The sequence below is a fragment of the Pristiophorus japonicus genome, chromosome 7 (assembly GCF_044704955.1).
Source record: "Pristiophorus japonicus isolate sPriJap1 chromosome 7, sPriJap1.hap1, whole genome shotgun sequence".
In the NCBI taxonomy this organism is placed as follows: Eukaryota; Metazoa; Chordata; class Chondrichthyes; family Pristiophoridae; genus Pristiophorus; species Pristiophorus japonicus.
Window position 1 is genome coordinate 194,506,411 of NC_091983.1, and position 19,934 is coordinate 194,526,344.

General features: G+C 46.9%; 1 protein-coding gene across 3 annotated transcripts in view; it reads left to right on the plus strand.

Moving 5' to 3' along the window:
- The window catches only part of LOC139267396 (uncharacterized), a 277,107-nt gene that overhangs the window by 232,869 nt on the left and 24,304 nt on the right, over nucleotides 1-19,934 (plus strand). For all 3 annotated transcript variants that reach the window (XM_070885663.1, XM_070885664.1, XM_070885665.1), the window contains 3 exons: nucleotides 1,836-1,988; nucleotides 2,581-2,790; nucleotides 18,959-19,079. In XM_070885663.1, coding sequence (XP_070741764.1) covers nucleotides 1,836-1,988; nucleotides 2,581-2,790; nucleotides 18,959-19,079 — 484 coding nt within the window. The remainder of the gene's footprint in view (nucleotides 1-1,835; nucleotides 1,989-2,580; nucleotides 2,791-18,958; nucleotides 19,080-19,934) is intronic.

Here is a 19,934-nt window from a genome sequence, read left to right on the forward strand (position 1 = left end):
GCTAGGTCTTGGTCCAGTGGCAAGGATTAACCAAGACGACTGGAGACCAGCTCTGCTGCACGGACCTAGTGTGCACACATATTGCAGTGTGTTCTGGCCCATGCTGCCCCTGGGCACTCACCTCTTCTGGGCCCCGAACTCATGCCGCTCCTCCCGATCACATCGCTCTGCAAACTCTCGCCGTTCCTTCACCCCGACCTTGCCGTTCCTGCTGTACCTGATTGAGTAATAATAGTTTCAAACTTCAGGTGCTGCACAGAGTAGTTGGTCCACTGGTGTAGCATGTCAGCTATCCATCCAATCAGCTCACTTATATGTTGTCTATACAGGTCCAAAAAGTTATCCACGTCCTGTGCTCCAGCGAGGGAAGCCATGGTCTTCCCCACCTTGTTTTTCAGTTCATGGTACTTATATCAACCATGAAACTACTGCATTATTGTAAAAGCCTATCTGGTTCATTAATGTCCTCTGCTGTCCTTACCCTTTATGGCCTATATGTGTCTCCAGACCCACAGCAATGTGGTTTGCTCTTAACTGCCCTCTGAAATGGTCACCACCACCACCACCTTCTCAAGGGCAATTAGGGATCAGGAATAAATCTCTCCACATCCCATGAATGATTTTTTAAAATCTCCAGCACGCTCCTGGGGCTCCATTTGAGTGAATGGGCAGGATTCTCTCCCAGCAAGTTAGTTTGAAATTACCCCAAGTTGTGCACGCTCCATGGACAGACACCCATTCATCCTTAGCTAGAGTTCTTTCTGGATCCATTAAAGGATGATTGAAAGCTCAATAAAAAGAAAGCTTTTTTATGTTTATTTTTTAAGTGGAATGTTCCACAAATTAAAAACATAAAGGAACTGTTATGTCTGTAATGCACTTATGAATAACTCCACAAGGCAATGTGTTGTACTCAAACTGTAGTGACCTTGGTCCTTTATTTGTAACTCCAGAGTGAGCACAAGCATGGTGGGCAGCCTTTTATACTGGGCCCTGCACACATATGCAGGTGACCCTCAGGTGGACAGCCTCTGCCAAAGGGGCAGGAAACCCCGGTCTCCACCAGTTGCACCCTCTGGTGGTGCCAGCATAATATATACACAGTGTAAACGTTATTGATAGTACATCAGGTAACAAATCTCCATCTTATGCAACTATACAGTGATTACACAGAGAGTATATCTATAGTCTGCATATATAACAGGAACGAAGGAACAAAGGAGGTATTTTTAGAGTTACATAATGTCCATCTCTGACCAATATTACCATAGAGAACTAAAAAAGATATAAATTGAAAAGATTAGCTGTTTCAATTTTGACACAATAGCTACTTTAACTAAAGAAACCACCTTGGTAACTGAGTCCCGATATTGACACTTGATAGCAAATTTACTTGTGTTTATTTTGAGTTGTTAAACTGCTGGCAAATTAAACTGGTTCCGCAGCTCTTTATCAGTTTCTTGTGAATGACCTAGGATCTGGTCTCCTGATTGACCACTGAATCGAAGAATAATCCACATGAGAATGGAGAATCGAGCAATGGAAAGTAAATTACATTGCAAGTGATGGGGATGGGGGCGGGGGGTGGGGTGGGGGGGGAGGGTGGAGGCGGGGCAAGAATTGAGAGAATAAATAAAATGATTTTCCACTTCCTGATCACGGTAAATCCATGGATATGTAAGTTTTTGCTCATCTGTCACCAAGAAAAGAACAAACATTTGAACAGCTAAAGCATCTCTCTCTCCTTTTAGCTGAATTTTAAAAAGTCAAATGCTAGCAGTCGGAGGGAATTGACGTCTTGTTTTTTTGGCCCTATAACCATTATGTGTTAACAGGAAGTTATTAAAATCAAGAAGGATTATCTCAATATTAAAATGCTTGCAGAAGAGGAGGTGGTTCTTCTGCGTCAGCAGCTCATAGCTCTGAGAAAAGCACTGAGCAGGTCCCAGTCCGAGAATGAGAAAATGAAGAAAGAACTGGAAAAAGAGGTACTCACAGAAACTCCATACCCCAATCATTACACACCTCCCAGCATCTAAAAACAACCAGCATCCTGCAGCAGATACAACGCAGTATCCCAGACTGTCAACCCAGTTACCGTTGCATCAGACAACCCATCACAGTTGCTAATAATGTACCAAATGCTGCAGTGGGTTAGTATATTGGCCAGACTGGTAAGATGTATATCTCTTCCAGTTGAATCGGTCTGTGGCAGAGCAAAGGTCGATCTTGCTGTGTGCCATTTGGCTGCCACGTCTCCCTACATTACAATGGCAAATGCTCTTTAAAAGTATTTCATTAGCTGTAAAGCACTTTGGGACGTATTATCAAAGGCACTATATAAGTCCTTTACGTTCCTTTCGACACTCCAAAGTACTTCATTGACTGTAAAGCGCTTTGAGAAGTCCAGTGGTCATGAAACGTGCTATATAAATCCAAATATTTTTATAATTTGTAGGAGAGGGTGTGCAAAAGCATTAGTCCTTCAAAGAGTAAAATGTCATGTTTAGCAGGTAGCACCCGCAGAGATGTCACGCGTGATACCATGTGCCTGACGCACTGAGTTTATATTCACCACAGAAATGGCTGCTGAAGGAATACGAGCACCGGGCTTCTCAGGAGTTGAGGAGCCGACAGCAGCTGGAAAGCATGAAGGCATCCAACATGGAGCGACTGCTGGATGATATGGAGGAGAAGGAGGAGAGGCTCCATAACCTAAGCAATCAGTTTGAGAAGACTTCCAAAATTGCTCAGATACAGCACCATAAAACCAATAAGGAAATCAAACAGGTACTGTATGGCAAGAAGCACACTTCTGCACTCCATTGTGCTATACAGAAAGTGATAGTAGACCCATTTAGATGTGTGATGCTAATCTGTGCTGGTTGGATATGTCAGGCTTCTTCTGGAGTGAGGGAAAGGTACCCCTTTGGGGCTTTGGACTAAAGCTGACTGGAAGTCAAGAGATTGGACTGGTGATGTAAACAGCATAATCCAAGGGGCCAAACTTCCCGTGTTCTGTGCCTCCGGGGGCGCTAATGGGGCGTGAAACTGTTTTCGCCCAGGGAGCTGGGCGCTACCGGCTCCTGCGAAATTGCACGGGAGTTAGCGGAGGCGCAAACGTGGTAGTGTCGCGCCCCGCTATTAGCACCTTGGGCCACCGCGCCTCCGCCGATGACGTCATTGCCTTGCGCAGCGACTCCTTTCTGCCCCACAGTGAAAATTGCCGATGCCCGTGACATCCTCGCAGGTCACGATCCGGGCTGACCGCCGCTCCCGGGGTGGATGTTAAAGGGGAGGTGCGCTGCAGTGCGTGTCGCCATTTTCTTTCTGCGGCCGACTCACCAGTTGACCAGTTCTACTTTGCTGTTGTGTAGTCCGGGCAGTCATTGTGCAGCCTGGCACTCTGTCTTGGTGCCGGGCTCTGCCCGTGGCAACATGCAGCCATGGTGGCCCAGTGGAAGCCTTGAAATGGCCGCACAGAGTTCTCCGTCCCTCCCCTTTAACAGAAGGGGGGCGTACTGTTGAAACGGGTCAGTGCTACGCGGAGTGACTGATAGAGCACTGGACTCTCAATCAGAGGGCCCAAGTGTGAATGTCAAGCACATTTGACATAAGACCTACCTCTGCTTTCGGCCACCTCTCCTAATTCCTTCCCTCTTCCTGCTCAGTCCCCTTGAAACACTCTATAAAGTGTCATGGGACATTTTGAAGTGTGCAAGGCATTATAACCGTGCAAGTTGTTGAGGGTAGCGAACAAGTGCCAGTTAGAACATTACTATCCCTGAGAACCTTGAGAACTAGTGATCAGATCATACAACACATGTGGATCACTGAAAACTAACACAGCAGTGCTCATCTGTTGTTCTGTTTTTGGCAGGAAATTCCTTCTAAATGCAAATATTTTCATGTTTAATAATGTCTTTTTTTAATTTAAAAGAATTTATGACAATACAGTGAAACTCACTTATAACCGTAACCTTTGGGATTGGCTCAAGGAAATCATTGTCGGCAGTTGGTCTCTTAACAAAAGTTCAAATGTAACATTAATATAATGCAGGGTCTATCATTAGGTGGTCAGCATAGACAGTTGGTCTTCCTCTACAATGATCTTTAGTATAGGTTTCATATATCTAAAGGGGTACTGACTGCTGTGTGACCCAAGCAGTGGCTGTCAGGCCTGCTTTGGTGACACTGTATGCCGCGATGCGTACTGTTACAGGTTTTTGTGACCTCAGTAAACACAGTACTTACTATTCATGATGCAACTGAGAAAAGATCTTGCATCAAGTGCTGCTTCCTCTGGTCACCTCAGAACAGCAGTTTTAACACACAAGATGCTTGAACGAAGGAGACTGGGAGGCAAGAGGGAATGTGCAAATAACCTTCAGAGTATTATTCGGACGAACTCGGACAATGACCTTGATTGTGAGGATATTGTGATATTGTAAATGTCACAATGGGTTGAATGACAGGAGTGTTTCATAAACAAGTATTAAAGATATACCAAAAAAGGCATCAAGACTTAAACATCCGCAAGATAAAATTGGACTCCTGTCTTGCCAAGTTGGCATTTGAGGGTAAAGTTTACAGATCCATACTCCCGGCTTGGAGCTTCACTTGCGGGGTGTGCATGGCTGTTCAGATGCAGAGGTTAGCCCACCACCACGCAGGATTCTTTCGTCCTTTACCTCTGCCCCTGAATTCCCAGTATGTCCTCCTGCTGGGTAAAACCCTGTGCCAGGAGCAGAATTCATAACATTTACCCCTCAGTCCTATTCATTTTTTTCTAAAAAATGGGAATAAGGTTTATTAGCCACACTTTGGGGGAAATTTTAACCTAATTTTCCAGGTGGGAAATTCATAGGGTCAGATGGAACCCTGCCCAATGTTACTATCCATTGCCTTTAAAGGCAGTGCGAAACTAGATGGGGTGTGGAACCGGGCTGGGTGTGAAACCAGGGTAATGTGAACCTGGGTGGGGTGTGGAACCAGGGGAATGTGAAACTGGGTGGGGTGTGGAACCAGGGGAATGTGAAACTGGGTGGGGTGTGGAACCAGAGTAATGTGAACCTGGGTGAGGTGTGGGACCAGGGGAATGTGAAACTGGGTGGGGTGTGGAACCAGGGTAATGTGAACCTGGGTGAGGTGTGGAACCAGGGGAATGTGAAACTGGGTGGGGTGTGGAACCAGGGGAATGTGAAACTGGGTGGGGTGTGGAACCCGAGTAATGTGAACCTGGGTGAGGTGTGGGACCAGGGGAATGTGAAACTGGGTGGGGTGTGGAACCAGGGTAATGTGAACCTGGGTGAGGTGTGGAACCAGGGGAATGTGAAACTGGGTGGGGTGTGGAACCAGGGGAATGTGAAACCAAGGGGAATATGAAACCGGGCAGGGTGTGGAACCGAACGGGTGTGGAACAGGGCGGGGTTGACACTGTCAACAGCGAGGGCCTATGGAGCGTCCTCCTCTGTTTCGGATGCCCCCAAAAGTTTGTCAACATCCTCTGCCTGCTCCACAACGACATGCAGGCCGTGATCCTTACCAATGGATCCATTACAGACCCAATCCACGTCCGGACCGGGGTTAAACAGGGCTGCGTCATCGCCCCAACCCTCTTTTCAATCTTCCTCGCTGCCATGCTCCACTTCACAGTCAACAAGCTCCCCGCTGGAGTGGAACTAAACTACAGAACCAGTGGGAACCTGTTCAACCTTCACCGTCACCAGGCCAGGTCCAGGACCACCCCGACCTCTGTCGTCGAGCTACAGTACGTGGATAACGCCTGTGTCTGCGCACATACAGAGGCTGAACTCCAGGACATAGTCGACGTATTTCCTGCGCCGTACGTAAGCATGGGCCTTATGCTAAACATCCGTAAGACAAAGGTCCTCCACCAGCCTTCCTTGCTGCACAGCACTGTCCCCCCAGTCATCAAGATCCACGACGCGGCCCTGGACATCAGAGCAGGCATTGATGATGAAATTAAACACCGCCTCCAGTGCGCCAGTGCAGCCTTCGGCCGCCCGAGGAAAAGAGTGTTCGAAGACCAGGCCCTTAAAACTGCCACCAAGTTCATGGTCTACAGGGCTGTAGTAATACCCGCCCTCCTGTATGGCTCAGAGACCATGTACCATGGGCCATGTACAGCAGACACCTCAAGTCACTGGAGAAATACCACTAACGATGTCTCCGCAAGATCCTACAAATCCTCTGGGAGGACAGACGCACCAACATTAGTGTCCTCGACCAGGCCAACATCCCCAGCATTGAAGCACTGACCACACTCGATCAACTCCGCTGGGCAGGCCACAATGTCCACATGCCAAATACGAGACTCCCAAAGCAAGCGCTCTACTCGGAACTCCTTCACGGCAAACGGGCCAAAGGTGGGCAGAGGAAACGCTACAAGGACACCCTCAAAGCCTCCCTGAGAAAGTGCAACATCCCCACTGACACCTGGGAGTCACTGGCCAAAGACCGCCCTAAGTGGTCTGCACCTGGGCAGAATCGGAACCAATGTCCTCGGGGGAGTGTTTGTTAGTGCTGTTGGGGAGGAGTTAAACTAATATGGCAGGGGGATGGGAACCAATGCAGGCAGATAGAGGGAAACAAAAAGGAGGCAAAAACAAAAGACAGAAAGGAGATGAGGAAAAGTGGAGGGCAGAGAAACCCAAGGCAAAGAACAAAAAGGGCCATTGTACAGCAAAATTCTAAAAGGACAGAGGGTGTTAAAAAAACAAGCCTAAAGGCTTTGTGTCTTAATGCAAGGAGTATCCGCAATAAGGTGGATGAATTAACTGTGCAAATAGATGTTAACAAATATGATGTGATTGGGATTACGGAGACGTGGCTCCAGGATGAGCAGGGCTGGGAACTCAACATCCAGGGGTATTCAACATTCAGGAAGGATAGAATAAAAGGAAAAGGAGGTGGGGTAGCATTGCTGGTTAAGGAGGAGATTAAGGCAATAGTTAGGAAGGACATTAGCTTGGATGATGTGGAATCTATATGGGTAGAGCTGCAGAACACCAAAGGGCAAAAAACGTTAGTGGGAGTTGTGTACAGACCTCCAAACAGTAGTAGTGATGTTGGGGAGGGCATCAAACAGGAAATTAGGGGTGCGTGCAATAAAGGTGCAGCAGTTATAATGGGTGACTTTAATATGCATATAGATTGGGCTAACCAAACTGGAAGCAATACGGTGGAGGAGGATTTTCTGGAGTGCATAAGGGATGGTTTTTTAGACCAATATGTCGAGGAACCAACTAGGGGGGAGGCCATCTTAGACTGGGTGTTATGTAATGAGAAAGGATTAATTAGCAATCTCGTTGTGCGAGGCCCCTTGGGGAAGAGTGACCATAATATGGTGGAATTCTGCATTAGGATGGAGAATGAAACAGTTAATTCAGAGACCATGGTCCAGAACTTAAAGAAGGCTAACTTTGAAGGTATGAGGCGTGAATTGGCTGAGATGGATTGGCGAATGATACTTAAGGGGTTGACTGTGGATGGGCAATGGCAGACATTTAGAGACCGCATGGATGAACTACAACAATTGTACATTCCTGTCTGGCATAGAAATAAAAAAGGGAAGGTGGCTCAACCGTGGCTATCAAGGGAAATCAGGGATAGTATTAAAGCCAAGGAAGTGGCATACAAATTGGCCAGAAATAGCAGCGAACCTGGGGACTGGGAGAAATTTAGAACTCAGCAGAGGAGGACAAAGGGTTTGATTAGGGCAGGGAAAATGGAGTATGAGAAGAAGCTTGCAGGGAACATTAAGACGGATTGCAAAAGTTTCTATAGATATGTAAAGAGAAAAAGGTTAGTAAAGACAAATGTAGGTCCCCTGCAGTCAGAATCAGGGGAAGTCATAACGGGGAACAAAGAAATGGCGGACCAATTGAACAAGTACTTTGGTTCGGTATTCACGAAGGAGGACACGAACAACCTTCCGGTTATAAAAGGGGTCGGGGGGTCTAGTAAGGAGGAGGAACTGAGGGAAATCCTTATTAGCCGGGAAATTGTGTTGGGGAAATTGATGGGATTGAAGGCCGATAAATCCCCAGGGCCTGATGGACTGCATCCCAGAGTACTTAAGGAGGTGGCCTTGGAAATAGTGGATGCGTTGACAGTCATTTTCCAACATTCCATTGACTCTGGATCAGTTCCTATGGAGTGGAGGGTAGCCAATGTAACCCCACTTTTTAAAAAAGGAGGGAGAGAGAAAACAGGGAATTATAGACCGGTCAGCCTGACATCGGTAGTGGGTAAAATGATGGAATCAATTATTAAGGATGTCATAGCAGTGCATTTGGAAAGAGGTGACATGATAGGTCCAAGTCAGCATGGATTTGTGAAAGGGAAATCATGCTTGACAAATCTTCTGGAATTTTTTGAGGATGTTTCCAGTAGAGTGGATAAGGGAGAACCAGTTGATGTGGTATATTTGGACTTTCAGAAGGCGTTCGACAAGGTCCCACACAAGAGATTGATGTGCAAAGTTAGAGCACATGGGATTGGGGGTAGTGTACTGACATGGATTGAGAACTGGTTGTCAGACAGGAAGCAAAGAGTAGGAGTAAATGGGTACTTTTCAGAATGGCAGGCAGTGACTAGTGGGGTACCGCAAGGTTCTGTGCTGGGGCCCCAGCTGTTTACACTGTACATTAATGATTTAGATGAGGGGATTAAATGTAGTATCTCCAAATTTGCGGATGACACTAAGTTGGGTGGCAGTGTGAGCTGCGAGGAGGATGCTGTGAGGCTGCAGAGCGACTTGGATAGGTTAGGTGAGTGGGCAAATGCATGGCAGATGAAGTATAATGTGGATAAATGTGAGGTTATCCACTTTGGTGGTAAAAACAGAGAGACAGACTATTATCTGAATGGTGACAGATTAGGAAAAGGGGAGGTGCAAAGAGACCTGGGTGTCATGGTACATCAGTCATTGAAGGTTGGCATGCAGGTGCAGCAGGCGGTTAAGAAAGCAAATGGCATGTTGGCCTTCATAGCAAGGGGATTTGAGTACAGGGGCAGGGAGGTGTTGCTACAGTTGTACAGGGCATTGGTGAGGCCACACCTGGAGTATTGTGTACAGTTTTGGTCTCCTAACCTGAGGAAGGACATTCTTGCTATTGAGGGAGTGCAGCGAAGGTTCACCAGACTGATTCCCGGGATGGCGGGACTGACCTATCAAGAAAGACTGGATCAACTGGGCTTGTATTCACTGGAGTTCAGAAGAATGAGAGGGGACCTCATAGAAACATATAAAATTCTGACGGGGTTAGACAGGTTAGATGCAGGAAGAATGTTCCCAATGTTGGGGAAGTCCAGAACCAGGGGTCACAGTCTAAGGATAAGGGGTAAGCCATTTAGGACCGAGATGCGGAGGAACTTCTTCACCCAGAGAGTGGTGAACCTGTGGAATTCTCTACCACAGAAAGTTGTTGAGGCCAATTCACTAAATATATTCAAAAAGGAGTTAGATGAGGTCCTTACTGCTAGGGGGATCAAGGGGTATGGCGAGAAAGCAGGAATGGGGTACTGAAGTTGAATGTTCAGCCATGAACTCATTGAATGGCGGTGCAGGCTAGAAGGGCCGAATGGCCTACTCCTGCACCTATTTTCTATGTTTCTATGTTTCTATGGAGGAAGTGCATCTGGGAGGGTGCTGAGCACTTCGAGTCTGATCGCCGAGAGCATGCAGAAATCAAGCGCAGGCAGCGGAAAGAGCGTGCGGCAAATCTGTCCCACCCTGCCTTGCCCTCAGCGACTATCAGTCCCACCTGTGACAGGAACTGTGGTTCTCGTATTGGACTGTTCAGCCACCTAAGAACTCATTTTAAGAATGGAAGTAAGTCTTCCTCGATTCCGAGGGACTGCCTATGGTGATGATGATAACGAATGTCAGTTGGCCGCTCAAACAGCTCGAACAGCAGAGCTTAATCCTGTCTCTAATCAACATCACTAAACAGTGATCAGGAGCAAAAACCCTGCCCAATTTTCCACTCCCAAGCCACGGCACTTGTCCACTATAGTGTCCCTTCTATCATTCCAGCTGATAGATGGTTATGCTCGGAATCGAACATGGGACCTTCCTGCTCTATAGCTCAGTTACTTAGTAGACCAATTCACCGAGCCACTGGGGAGCAAAGTTTACACTTCAAAAAACTTCCAGACAGTTCACTCAAAAACTAGACTCAGCTCAAAATTGGACAGGTTGCGACCATCCCCAACTGTGCACAAAATGCAAATGACAGTGGAACCTGCTCTTAAGACCATCCGTTCTGCCAAGGAAAAGTGGTCTTTCAAACTGAATGGAATGGGAGAGCTTCCAGCCAGCAGATTAGTATAAAAACAGAAAATGCTGGAAATACTCAGCAGGTCAGGCAACATTTGTGGAGAGAGAAACAGAGTTAACGTTTCAGGTCGATGATCTTATAAAAAGTGGTCTCTGATTAGAGGGGTCTCAAACGACTGGTTGCACTGAAGCAGTGATATTATATTCAGTATTTCAGAATGAATTGGAAATATCGTTTGGCTGACCTGGAGCAGTCTGGCCCTCCCTGATAGCTCTTGGAATATGATGAAACCAGCATAACCACACTGGTGACATTTCCTGTGTTATTTTTATATTACACACATTCTCACAAACAGAGTTTCTGGCAAACAATGTGTAGCTTACCCCAAACTTTAAGAATTAGGAAATGTGTTTTATTGTAGCTTTGGTTTGTTAACTTCGCCCCGACCTCGCCGCTCCCACTGTACCTGCCCATGCTTAAATCACTGACCTGGATCTTGGTGAAGTTCCTCTTCAGTGCCGTTGCTCTCCTATTCCAGCACGTGCTGCTCCCTGGAGTGGTATGCTGCCACGCTGCTCCTTCCGCTCCCCGACCTGCTCCGGTGGTGCTCGTAAGCCGGGGCCGCTCAGCCTGCTAGGCCAGGCTGCCTCGCTGCTCCTTACGGTCCCCGGCCTGCTCCGATGGTGCTCGCAGGCCGGGGGCAGCATAAACTGTATTGTAGATTGTAGAGGGATGTGAGAGGTGCGAGTTCGGGGTCCAGAAGAGGCGAGGTCCCAGGGACAGCACGGGCCAGCCCACACTGCAATATGTGTGCGCACTTGGTCCATGCAATAGAGCTGGTCTCCAGTCGTCCTGGTTAATCCTTGCCACTGGACCAAGATCTAGCTCTGTCAAGCTTGTGTGGTGGCTGGTGTGCAACAGCCACCACACGTTAAAAAAATCCAAGCACAGGCATCTTCCACCCTTTAAGATTTAGTTCAGGACCTGGAATTTTAGGTCCTTCATTGTGAACTTTTTGATGTGGAAGCAAGTCATCCTCGATTTGAGGGACTGCCTATGATGATAATAAGAACATAACAACATAAGAATTAGGAACAGGAGTAGGCCATCTAGCCCCTCGAGCCTGCTCCGCCATTCAATAAGATCATGGCTGATCTGGTCGTGGACTCAGCTCCACTTACCCGCCCTCTCCCTGTAACCCTTAATTCCCTTATTGGTTAAAAATCTATCTATCTGTGACTTGAAAACATTCAATGAGCTAGCCTCAACTGCTTCCCTGGGCAGAGAATTCCACAGACCCACAACCCTCTGGGAGAAGAAATTCTTTCTCAACTCGGTTTTAAATTGGCTCCTCCGTATTTTGAGGCTGTGCCCCCTAGTTCTAATCTCCCCCACCAATGAAAACAACCTCTATCTTGTCTATCCCTTTCATGATTTTAAATGTTTCTATAAGATCACCCCTCATCCTTCTGAACTCCAAGGAGTAAAGACCCAGTCTACTCAATCTATCATCATAAGGTAACCCCCTCATTTCTGGAATCAGCCTAGTGAATCGTCTCTGTACCCCTTCCAAAGCTAGTATATCCTTCCTTAAGTAAGGTGACCAAAATTGCACGCAGTACTCCAGGTGCGGCCTCACCAATACCTTATACAGTTGCAGCAGAACCTCCCTGCTTTTGTACTCCATCCCTCTCGCAATGAAGGCCAACATTCCATTTGCCTTCCTGATTACCTGCTGCACCTGCAAACTAACTTTTTGATGATGATGGTTTCTTAACATTGACAATAAAAACAGGTTCGAAATTGAGTCTATGGAACTACACAATAGGACGTAGCTGATATTAGCAAAAAGAAACACTGGAGCCAAAATTGCCCCTCTCAGAAAGGCCCGTTAGTGCCAGGGCACTAAAGGGTTTTTGCCTGGGTGCAACTGCCAGAGTGCCCCCCCGCCCCCCAAGGAATTGACCCTGGGGCTCCACCAGCGAAAAGTGGTGTGCGCTGCACCTCGCGCCCGTGATTAGCGCACTGGCGCGGTGCACGTGCGTCGATGACTTCATTGACGTACGTGACGAGCCCTTATCACCCCGTGTCGACCCTTTGCGCCCCTCGGGGGAAATTGCCCCGCAGGACGCAAGATCGGCACGGGGCGATGCCACCGACAGCTTCTCAGGGCGAGAAGCTGTGGTGGCTGGAGCGCCCAGCGCCGCAACCGCCATCTTTTTTCTGTCGGACGACTTTTCAGTCGGCCCGACAATGGCTGCCGCTGGTGTGGCCGGGCCACCAACATGCAGACTGACACCCCCTCTTGGGTGCCAGGCCACTGGCCCAGCTGATCACCTCCCTGGTGGCCCAGTGGGCGCCACTAAAGAGACTGCAGAGTTCGCAGCAGCCTTCACCTTTAAAAGAAGGGGAAGGACTGATGTGCTCAGCGCAGTGCTGAGAGTCTAGTCTCGTGACCGCCCCTCGAATGTGCCACAAACGCCCAGTTACCACCACACACATTCTTTTGCCTCTAAGAGGCCAATTCCGTGCCAGTACCTCCCGCCCACCACTCAACTATCGTTTAATTCGAAGTGACCACCTCAAACCCAGCGTGGGGCAATCTTGGCCCCACTGTCCTCCTTGCAAATAAGAAAGAAAATTGCTTACCAGTCATAATGGGTCCTAACCTCACTCCAGCAATTGAACACATAATCTAGCCTGACACTTCCATTCAATAATGAGAGCGCTGCATAGTCAAGAAGTGCCATCTTTCAGATGAGATAGTAAACTGGGTGTCCATTTACAAGTTCAAATGCATGTTCAAGGGCCTCTACTCATTGGAATTCAGAAGAATGAGAGGTGATCTTATCGAAATGTATAAGATTATGCGGGGGCTTGACAAGGTGGATGCAGAGAGGATGTTGCACTAGGGGTACTTGGCACTGGGGGTACTTGTGCATGAAACACAAAAGGATAGTATGCAGGTACAGCAAGTGATCAGGAAGGCCAATGGTATCTTGGCCTTTATTGCAAAGGGGATGGAGTATAAAAGCAGGGAAGACTTGCTGCAGCTATATAAGGTATTGGTGAGGCCACACCCGGAATACTGCGTGCAGCTTTGGTTTCCATATTTACGAAAGGATATACTTGCTTTGGAGGCAGTTCAGAGAAGGTTCACTAGGTTGATTCCGGGGATGAGGGGGTTGACTTATGAGAAAAGGTTGAGTAGGTTGGGCCTCTACTCGTTGGAATTCAGAATAATGAGAGGTGATCGAAGTGTATAAGATTATGAGGGGGCTTGACAAGGTGTATGCAGAGAGGATGTTTCCACTGATGGGGGAGACTAGAACTAGAGGGCACGATCTTAGAATAAGGGGCCACCCATTTAAAACAGAGATGAGGAGAAATTTCTTCGCTGAGGGTTGTAAATCTGTGGAATTCACTGCCTCAGAGAGCTGTGGAAGCTGGGTCATTGAATAAATTTAAGACAGAAATAGACAGTTTCTTAAGCGATAAGGGAATAAGGGATTATGGGGATTGGGCGGGGAAGTGGAGCTGAGTCCACGATCAGATCAGCCATGATCTTATTAAATGGCGGAGCAGCTCGAGGGGCCGTATGGCCTTCTCCTGTTCCTATTTCTTATGTTCTTATGTAACTTCAAAAGTCATTCATCGGCTGTGAAATGCTTTAAGATATCCTGAAGATGTAAAAGGTTCTATACAAATGCAAGTTCTTTCTTACTGTACCATATACAGGCAAGTGCAGAGACATATTGGAGGAGGGTAGGTAGTGTGGGATCACAGTGCTGTGAGTCTCATTCACTGATTCTCAGGAAAAAGCTTCATGTCTGACATATGATCCCTCTCTCCCCTTTAGTTCCTAACTCTCTAACACAACCTTTATCTTTATTTTGTCAATACTCCCTACCTAACAGCATTGTGGGAGATCCTTCACCACATGGACTGCAGTAGTTCACGAAGAGGGCCTACCACCACCATCTTCTCAGATCAACTTGGGATGGGCAATAAATGCTGGCCTTGTCTGTACCACCCACATCCCTGAGAATTAAAAACAATACTCCTATATTGGTTAATGTTCTTCTGAATTTACACACATAGTACTTACAGTAACAGGTTCAATAGGTTTATACCTCTTCCCACTTACTTCATCTAACCCTATCAACATATCCTTCTATTCCTTTCTCCCTAATGTACTTATCTAGCTTCCCCTTAAATGTATCTATTATTTGATTCAACCACTCCTTGTGGTAGCGAGGTCCACATTCTAACCACTCTTTAAGAAGTTTCTCCTGAATTCCTTATTGGATTTATTGATGACTACCTTATATTTATGGCTACATCTCTTAACCTGCAAAGTTGACATTCTATGCCTCAATGTGAGGAGTATTTGGAATAAGGTGGACGAATTAACTGTGCAGATAGCAGTTAACAGATACGATGTGGTTGGCATCACGAAGACATGGCTCCAGGGTGACCAAGGCTGAGAACTTAACATCCACGGGTATTCAACATTTAGGAAGGATAGACAGAAAGGAAAAGGAGGCGGGGTGGCGTTGCTGGTTAAAGAGGAAATTAATGGAATTGTAAGGAAAGACATTAGTTTGGATGATGTGGAATTGGTATGGGTGTAGCTACGGAATACCAAAGGGCAGAAAACGCTAGTGGGAGTTGTGTACAGACCTCCAAACAGTAGTAGTGATGTTGGGGAGGGCATCAAACAAGAAATTAGGGGTGCATGCAATAAAGGTGCAGCAGTTATCATGGGTGACTTTAATATGCATATAGATTGAGCTAACCAAACTGGAAGCAATACGGTGGAGGAGGATTTCCTGGAATGCATAAGGATGGTTTTCTAGACCAATATGTCGAGGAACCAACTAGGGGGGGGTGCCATCTTAGACTGGGTGTTGTGTAATGAGAGAGGATTAATTAGCAATCTCGTTGTGCGAGGCCCCTTGGGGAAGAGTGACATAATATGGTGGAATTCTACATTAGGATGGAGAATGAAACAGTTAATTCAGAGACTATGGTCCAGAACTTAAAGAAGGGTAACTTTGAAGGCATGAGGCGTGAATTGGCAAGGATAGATTGGCGAATGATACTTAAAGGGTTGACAGTGGATGGGCAATGGCAGACATTTAGAGACCGCATGGATGAACTACAACAATTGTACATCCCTGTCTGGCGTAAAAATAAAAAAGGGAAGGTGGCTCAACCGTGGCTATCAAGGGAAATCAGGAATAGTATAAAGCCAAGGAAGTGGCATACAAATTGGCCAGAAATAGCAGCGAACCCGGGGATTGGGAGAAATTTAGAACTCAGCAGAGGAGGACAAAGGGTTGATTAGGGAAGGGAAAATAGAGTACGAGAGGAAGCTTGCAGGGAACATTAAAACGGACTGCAAAAGCTTCTATAGATATGTAAAGAGAAAAAGGTTAGTAAAGACAAACGTAGGTCCCCTGCAGTCAGAATCAGGGGAAATCATAACGGGGAACAAAGAAATAATGGCAGACCAATTCAACAAGTACTTTGGTTCGGTATTCACTAAGGAGGACACAAACAAACTTCCGGATATAAAAGGGGTCAGAGGGTCTAGTAAAATGATGGAATCAATTATTAAGGATGTCATAGCAGCGCATTTGGAAAGAGGTGACATGATAGGTCCAAGTCAGCATCGATTTGTGAAAGGGAAATCATGCTTGACAAATCTTCTGGAATTTTTTGAGGATGTTTCCAGTAGAGTGGACAAGGGAGAATCAGTTGATGTGGTATATTTGGACTTTCAGAAGGCTTTCGACAAGGTCCCACACAAGAGATTAATGTGCAAAGTTAAAGAGTTAAAGCACATGGGATTGGGGGTAGTGTGCTCGAGTGGATTGAGAACTGGTTGGCAGACAGGAAGCATAGAATAGGAGTAAATGGGTACTTTTTAGAATGGCAGGCAGTGACTAGTGGGGTACCGCAAGGTTCTGTGCTGGGGCCCCAGCTGTTTACATTGTACATTAATGATTTAGACGAGGGGATTAAATGTAGTATCTCCAAATTTGCGGATGACACTAAGTTGGGTGGCAGTGTGAGCTGCGAGGAGGATGCTATGAGGCTGCAGAGTGACTTGGCTAGGTTAGGCGAGTGGGCAAATGCATGGCAGATGAAGTATAATGTGGATAAATGTGAGGTTATCCACTTTGGTGGTAAAAACAGAGAGACAGACTATTACCTGAATGGTGACAGATTAGGAAAAGGGGAGGTGCAACGAGACCTAGGTGTCATGGTATATCAGTTATTGAAAGTTGGCATGCACGTACAGCAGACGGTTAAGAAAGCAAATGGCATGTTGGCCTTCATAGCGAGGGGATTTGAGTACAGGGGCAGGGAGGTGCTACTACAGTTGTACAGGGCCTTGGTGAGGCCACACCTGGAGTATTGTGTACAGTTTTGGTCTCCTAACTTGAGGAAGGACATTCTTGCTATTGAGGGAGTGCAGCGAAGGTTCACCAGACTGATTCCCGGGATGGCGGGACTGACATATCATGAAAGACTGGATCAACTGGGCTTGTATTCACTGGAGTTTAGAAGAATGAGAGGGGATCTCATAGATACGTTTAAAATTCTGACGGGTTTAGACAGGTTGGATGCAGGAAGAATGTTCCCAATGTTGGGGAAGTCCAGAACCAAGGGTCACAGTCTAAGGATAAGGGGTAAGCCATTTAGGACCGAGATGAGGAGAAACTTCTTCACCCAGAGAGTGGTGAACCTGTGGAATTTTCTACCACAGAAAGTTGTTGAGGCCAATTCACTAAATATATTCAAAAAGGAGTTAGATGTAGTCCTTACTACTAGGGAGATCAAGGGGTATGGCGAGAAAGCAGGAATGGTGTACTGAAGTTGCATGTTCAGCCATGAACTCATTGAATGGTGGTGCCGGCTAGAAGGGCCAAATGGCCTACTCCTGCACCTATTTTCTATGTATACACTTTTCCACTTCCTTACATACTTACATCGCGCAACCTCCTACTCTTGTTTACATAGCACCTTTAACTTGGAAAACATCCAAAGGCTCCTTATAGGGAGGGGAGAAAAAAATATACAAATATAAAGAATAAAAAAATGGACACTGAAACTTGATGGAAGAAACAGGTCTGAATCTACTTTGACATTGTGATACTGTATTGCTTCTAGTAGTTGGGTGAATAATCCAATGGAAACTATAGGATATTGCCAGTAGCTAAAGAATAACCTGCACATTATCTTGGTCATATTACAAAATATTTACCTAGATATCAGCACAAGTGAAGATATTCTTGAAGACATTTTGGCCTAGAAATTCATCTCCTTTGCGCCTCCCATTAGCGCCTCCATGGTGGGGGGGGAGGGGGGGCGCGATAACGTGGGTGCCAACGACTTATCGACCGGGCGCGGCGAAAGAAACGACTCCCGCTAAATTCCCCTGGAGGTTTGTAGCGGCGGTAACCCCTCGCGCCACGATCTCCTGCCACGACATCATCATCCAGCGCATTGCCCCAGTAGCGCCCCGGAATAGAATTTCTGTTCCGTCCCCTGCAGCATCGCTGGGTGACAACATCGACAGCTGTAGGAGGCATTGTTCGGGAGGCCAGGTTCTTCGGGAGCGCTGTTTAAAGGGGATGAGGTTTGCGGGGGGGAATTTTTTTGTGTGATGCCTAACCTTCATTTTTCATGATTTCCTTTTGCCACGATCGATCAGCCCTGGACTCTGCTAAAGTGCTTGGGGCTGATTGTGGCAGTTCATGGCTGCCGTCGGCAACGAGGTACCTCCTTTCAATGCAGAGCCCTCAGCGATGGCCCTCCCCTTTAATGGAGGGAAGGAGCCTCTGTACCGGGCAGTGCTGCTCTCGACATTGGACTGCGCTGCACCGCTGCCGCCCCTCCTCTCAGCATTAGCACTCCAAGGGAGGAGGTAGCCCTTGATCTGGTGCTCCACTTCCATCTTGGAGCACTACACCAGAAGTTCGGGTCCGAGTCCCTAGCGAAGCGCCCAGCGATACTTCAGCGCTACCGCAAAAGTTATTGCCCCAAACAGGGCGCTACGCAATTTCTACCCCACAGAGTTGGAACTCACCTCTGAGAATAATTTATAATGGAAGGGTAGAAAGGACCCAGAGGCATAACGGGGAATGTACAAAAGGCAGGATTAAGAGCACTGAAGGTTTGGGGGTGGGGGCGTGGCGGGGCGGCGGGGACATAAGGCAGGAGGTGGTTACAAAGTTTGGGTGAGACGGGGCCAAGGCAGGATTTGCAGATAAGGATGAGGATTTTAAACTGAATCCACTGGGGAACAGGGAGACTGTGTAGCTCGGCAAGGAGTGGAGAGATAACAGAATGGTATTTAATGTGGGAAAGGCAGCTGAGTTTTTAACAAATTGGAGTTCACGATGGGTGGAAAATGGAAGTTGGCAGAGGACATTGGCGATTTGAGCCTAGAGGTGTCAAAAACATGGATAAGGGTTTCAGTGGTAGTGGTCGTGGGAGTGAAATTAGCAATGTAGTGTTAGCTTTAAGCCTTGCAATAGCCCTCACTTCCTTGGATAACTTTGTATGAGATACTGGTTGAGAATCTTTCTGTCAGTAGCATTACTCTGCAATGTAACCTGTTTTCTGTCCTTGGTTAGGTACGCTGTCAGCTGTCCCATGAGCGCAACTTGAAGCTAGATGCCTTCCAGCGGGTCGATGAATTGCAAAACCAGATGTATGACTTTGAGGCTGCTTTGTCTCTAAGAAACAGTGCTGCAGGTAAAGCAAATATATTGTCCAACTATTTATTATAATTTATAGAATATTTTATTTCCCTGCATTTTTCATATATGACAAAGTTTTTCATATGTCGGTCCAGAAGCTAGTTTCCTGTAAATTTAAATGGCCAAAGTCATTGTGACTGTGATACCTGAATTGTAGCTGTATTCTCCATCACTCAGTTTCGCACCTAAAGTAAATGCAGGCAGCACAGTAATGCAGCATGTTGGAGCTACAACATAAAGAGCCATTAGACTCAGACTTTCACCTAAAATATCCCCCTCTAGCCACCTGCAATAACTTCTCTTCCCGCTCCGCACTGTTACCTCTGGAGTCCCCCGAGGATCCCCTTCTATTTCCCATCTACATGCTGCCCCTCAGCGACATCATCCAAAAACAAGTCAGGTTCCACGTGTATGCCGATGCCACCCAGCTCTACCTCACTACCACCTCTCTCGACCACTCCACTGCCCGTGATTTATTATGCTGCTTATCTAACATCCAGTATTGGATGAGCAGAAATTTATTCCAACTAAATATTGGGAAGACCGAAGCCATTGTCTTCGGTCCCCGCCACAAACTGCGTTCCTTAGACACTGACTCCATCCCTCTCCCTGGCCACTGTCTAAGGCTGAATCAAAACAGTTGCAACTTTGGCATCCTATTTGAACCTGAGCTGAGCTTCCAACTCCATATCCTCTTCATCGCGAAGACTGCTGACTTCCACCTCCGTATCATTGCCCATCTCCGCCCCTGCCTCAGCTCATCTGCTATTGAAAGCCACATCCGTGCCTTTGTTATTCTAGACTCAACTATTCCAATGCTCCGCCATTCAATAAGATCATGGCTGATCTG